Source organism: Triticum dicoccoides, chromosome 1A (assembly GCF_002162155.2).
Source record: "Triticum dicoccoides isolate Atlit2015 ecotype Zavitan chromosome 1A, WEW_v2.0, whole genome shotgun sequence".
Classification (NCBI taxonomy): Eukaryota; Viridiplantae; Streptophyta; class Magnoliopsida; order Poales; family Poaceae; genus Triticum; species Triticum dicoccoides.
In genome coordinates, this window is record NC_041380.1 from 132,753,432 (window position 1) to 132,758,005 (window position 4,574).

General features: G+C 49.3%; 1 protein-coding gene across 1 annotated transcript; it reads left to right on the forward strand.

Moving 5' to 3' along the window:
* Positions 1-2,997: 2,997 nt before the first annotated feature.
* On the forward strand, positions 2,998-4,420 carry LOC119352109 (uncharacterized protein At5g39865-like). Its single transcript, XM_037618843.1, has one exon. The coding sequence runs from the start codon at positions 2,998-3,000 to the stop codon at positions 3,910-3,912; it is 915 nt and encodes a 304-aa protein (XP_037474740.1). The 3' UTR covers positions 3,913-4,420.
* The last annotated feature ends 154 nt before the right edge of the window (positions 4,421-4,574 follow it).

Genomic DNA, 4,574 nt, shown 5'->3' on the forward strand with positions numbered 1-4,574 from the left:
TCCGTTTTTTATTTCATTTTTGTTTTTCCTGTTATGTTTTTTCTTTTCCATTTCTTTTCTTTTCTATTTTTCTTTGAAATTTGTAATCTTTTTGTAAAATCACGATTTTTTTCCAATACTTGAACTTTTGTGAAATCACAAATAGTTTTCAAATTCAATAATATTTTTAAAGTGGTGAACAAATTTTGAAATTCATGGACATTTTTATCAAACTCGCAAACATTCCTTGAAAGTAATGAACATTTTGTGAACTTGTGAATATTTTTTGGATTTCACAAAGTTTAAAAAAATGTGATCATTTTTACACATGCAAACATTTTGTGAAATTAGTAAAAAAAAAGAACCCACGACCATTTTGTGAGCACTATGAACCTTTTCTCGAAAGTTGTGAACATATTTTTTTCATATTTGTGAACAATTATTGAAATTCACAGACCTATCTTTTTAAATTCATGAACTTATTTTTGAACTCATGAGCTTTTTATTGAATATTTTTGAATGAACATTTTTAGTGATCAAGAAGCATTTTTTGCATTCACGATCATTTTCTGAAACCCCGAACATTTTTAAAAATCTGTGGACATTTTTAGTTATCAGGAACATTTTTGAATTCGCAATCATTTTTTGAAACCGTGAACAATTTTTTGAATTTACAAACAGTTTCCCAAATTCGAGTTTTTTTAAAATTCAAGAATATTTTAGAAACTTTTGAAGACTTATTAAAATGAAAATGTTAAAAGTCTGTTGTCAGATGTTTAAGCATGGCAGATCCTAGAGAAAAAACTGAACATGGCTAGGATTTTCCATGCTCGTTGAAGGGAAATCCATGCCGTGAAAATGTAATTTTCATTTAAAACATTCAACTTGCCATGCCTAAAATTCAGATGCTAGATTATTAGTGAAATTTTTTTGATTGAAAAAAAAAAGATCGCCAGCACCGCCGCAGGGGCTGGCTCAACAAGCCGGCAGGATACATGGGATTTGCGATAGGAGACTATCCAACCCGGGCGCTAACTAGGATGCCTCCGCTCCGCCCGCCGGAGCGTATACACATTTGAGGAGTCGGACAGTAGATGCTCTAAGCCCAAAAGAACTGGTACATTTGAGGAGTCGGACAGGAGGCAGATATAATATCAATGCTGGCAAAGTTGCTCTAATTAACTCCTGCTTATCCTTTCTCCCCATGTTTCTTATGGGCTTCTATCTTCTTACGGATGGCGTGCATGCTGGCTTCGACAAACATAGGGGAGCCTTCTACTGGAATTCCGCGGATAACAAACAGAAATATAGGTTGGTTAAGTGGCAGCATATGTGTAAGCCTAAAAACCGTGGGGGGTTAGGTATTATTAATACTCGGGTGATGAACATTTATTTGCTTATCAAGTGGTGGTGGAAAATTTTAACTAGTGGGGCTGACTCGCTTTGGTTCTCGATTCTTAAGGCTAAATACTTCCCACATTCCAACCCGCTGTTTGCCACCGCGAGGCGCGGCTCTCAATTTTGGAAATCCCTTGTCAAAGTCAGACCTATTTTCCTGGAACATGTTAAATTTAATGTTGGTAATGGGATGGCAGTCCGCTTTTGGTTGGACTGGTGGTCGGGGGATGCCCCCCTCGCTGAGAGTTTTCCGGTTTTGTTCTCTTACTGTCCTAATCCGCGTATCTCCATCGCGGAGGTGGCGGCTAATAACTGGGATCTGGCCTTTCGTCAAGCCCTGTCTCCTGAAGAGTTGGAAGATTGGCAAAGTCTCTCTGCCCTCTTCCCCGTGCTCTCGGAGTCGGCCGATTCTGTAGTCTGGCTTCATTCGGCCTCAGGTAGATTTACGGTCAAGTCGCTTTATTCTAGACTTATTGGTGATACTCCTTCGATCAGATTCTCTTGTGTTTGGAAGTCCAAAGTTCCTCCTAAGATTAAATTTTTCCTTTGGCAAGCCTTTCGTGGTCGCCTGCCGGCTGCTGACCAGATTAAAAAGCGCAATGGGCCTGGCTCGGATTTCTGTCATCTATGTGGGGCCTTGGAGAACTCTGATCACATCTTTTTCAATTGCGTGCTGGCCGAGCTGGTTTGGTGTTGTGTCAGATTTTGGCTTCAGGTCTCTTGGAACCCCTCCTCTTTCTCCGATATTCGAACCCTAGCCAAAGCTTTGGTTGGGGTCACCAAGAGGGTGTTTTGGGTTGGCCTGGGTGCCTTATGTTGGGCTCTATGGACCATTAGAAACAAATTTACTATTGATCATATCTTCCCATCTAAGCCTGCTGACGTTCTTTTCAAATCATATATATTATTGCAGCAGTGGAGATCATTGACTAAGGAGGTTGATCGGGATGCCCTGGACCTGCTCATCGACAAAATCCGGGCTTCGGCATCTCACATCTCCGGACGGGATCCTGTCGTCTAATCCTGATGGTGCTGTTTGCGGAGTTTAGGTCTCACTCCTTTCCGACCTGCGCGCCGTGTATGGCAATTGCCTGTATCCATCCTTCCTTGGCTACTCTTATATACTTTTCGTTCCGTGCGCTGTGTGTGTTCTCCTCGTTAACTGATTTCTTTCTTGTTTGGTCTCGTGACGCTGCCATGTGACTTCATTTATAAAGTCGGGCCTGACCTTTTCTCTAAAAAGAACTGGCCCTACCTTGACAAAATCCAATTCGATTTTGATAGTAGTACAACGAGCAAAGATTCCAGCGAGCCTTAGGTCAAAGTCGCGCTGAGTAGTTTTGGTTTGAAGTGTGTTCCCCATCGACACGCATTTATCCTCAGCAACTGAAAATAATTGGCCCACGCTCCATTTCGTCCCGTCCTTTATTATCACTTGTCCTCGAGCGGAGCGGGGCGGGCGGCAGTCTGTCCCTATTCGAATTGAAATTTTGAATCCTCTTCCCCCCATTCCCTTCCCTTCCTCCCCTCCCCTCCTTCCACCACCGCGCCGCAGCCCGCAGAGCAGGCCGGAGCGGAAGAGAGAGAGTCGAGTCGAGTCCGCCCACAGTAGACAGATCGATGGGGTGCGTGTCGTCGACCTTCACCGAGGACGACGAGCGGCGGATCATCGGGGTATCCGCCTCCGCGTCCCACATCGTCTCCCTCACCTCCTCCACCTACGGCATCCTCACCTACAACCTCGCCCCTCCCAACAAATCCACACCCCCTCCACCGCCGCCGCCTCCGCCCGCCCCACCGCTCTCGCTCCCCTCCAGCAGGGCCAAGCCCAAGCCGCCCTCCGACGAGCAGCCGGAGGCGGAGGTCATCAACTCGTGGGAGCTCATGGCCGGCCTGCACGACCCCTCCACCCCGGCCAAGTCCAGGTCCCCGCGCGGCCCCGCCCGCAGGGACGCGGGCGACCGCCCGCCCCGCCCCGTCCGCTTCCCGCTCCGCGCCATCGACGGCAACGCCGCGGCGCGCGCGCCCCCTCCGCCGCAGCGCTGCCCGCCCGGCGGCGCGCGCTGCGCGGTGCTCTACACCACCACGCTCCGCGCCGTGCGGTCCACCTTCGAGGCCTGCAACGCGGCGCGCGCGGCGCTGCAGTCCCACGGCGTCGCCTTCCGCGAGCGCGACGTCTCCATGGACCGCGGCTTCCGGGACGAGCTCCGCGCGCTGCTCCTCCCGGGCGCCCCGGCGGCGCTACCGCGGCTCTTCGTGCGGGGCCGCCACGTGGGCGGCGCGGTGGAGGTGCTGCGGCTGGACGAGGAGGGCGCGCTGGCGCCGCTGCTGGAGGGCCTCCCCCGCGCGCGCTCCCACGGCTGCTGCCACGGCTGCGGTGGCATGAGGTTCCTCCCCTGCTTCGACTGCTCCGGCAGCCGCAAGGTCCTGGCCGGCGCCGGCGGGGCAGTGAAAGGGCGCCCGGAGAGGGGCGTGGTGCTCCGCTGCCGAGAGTGCAACGAGAACGGCCTCGTGCTCTGCCCCATCTGCTCCTGACCATCTGGATTTTTCACCTCACTCCGTCGATCTACTCCTGTAGGTTTCAGTTCGATTTCCCCTCTTCAGATCGATGCTACTTGTTGTAACTGAGACTGTGGTGGATCAACTGAGGATTAGTCGTCTGAGTTCTTATCTGAATTTGAACTGGTTGGTATGCATTCAGAAAAAAACAGAGCTTTCACCGTAGGTTCAGACAGGCAGTATGAGGCCAGACGAAGCCCTCTGCTTGAGCGCCGCCGCGTCGAGGAGGACGAGCTCGTAGCCGGCAATGCCGGCCTCTTCCAAGAACAACAGTACCGTGGAGACGCCGCCACCCAGTACACCTTGGCGGCACCGCCCACCTCTCTGTTGTAATTTTGCAGCTCTGTTTTTTTAGATCAGTTTGTTTATTATCAGTAAGAAGTTTCGGCCAAGATGCTTCCTGATCAAACCTTGACCAAACAATATCTTACCTGATGGAATATTGGAGTGGTTATTATGGTTAACCTAGTGAACTTTTCTTGTAGATTGATCTTGTCTCAAGTCAATTTGTCACATCATCTATAATTGAGCTGTCCAAATCTCTCAAAAATATAAAAATTGTCCAAGTCGTCAACATTATTGAATTGTGGATATTGCACTACCTTCTTTCTTTTTGTTCATTGTTCATTCATGGTGAG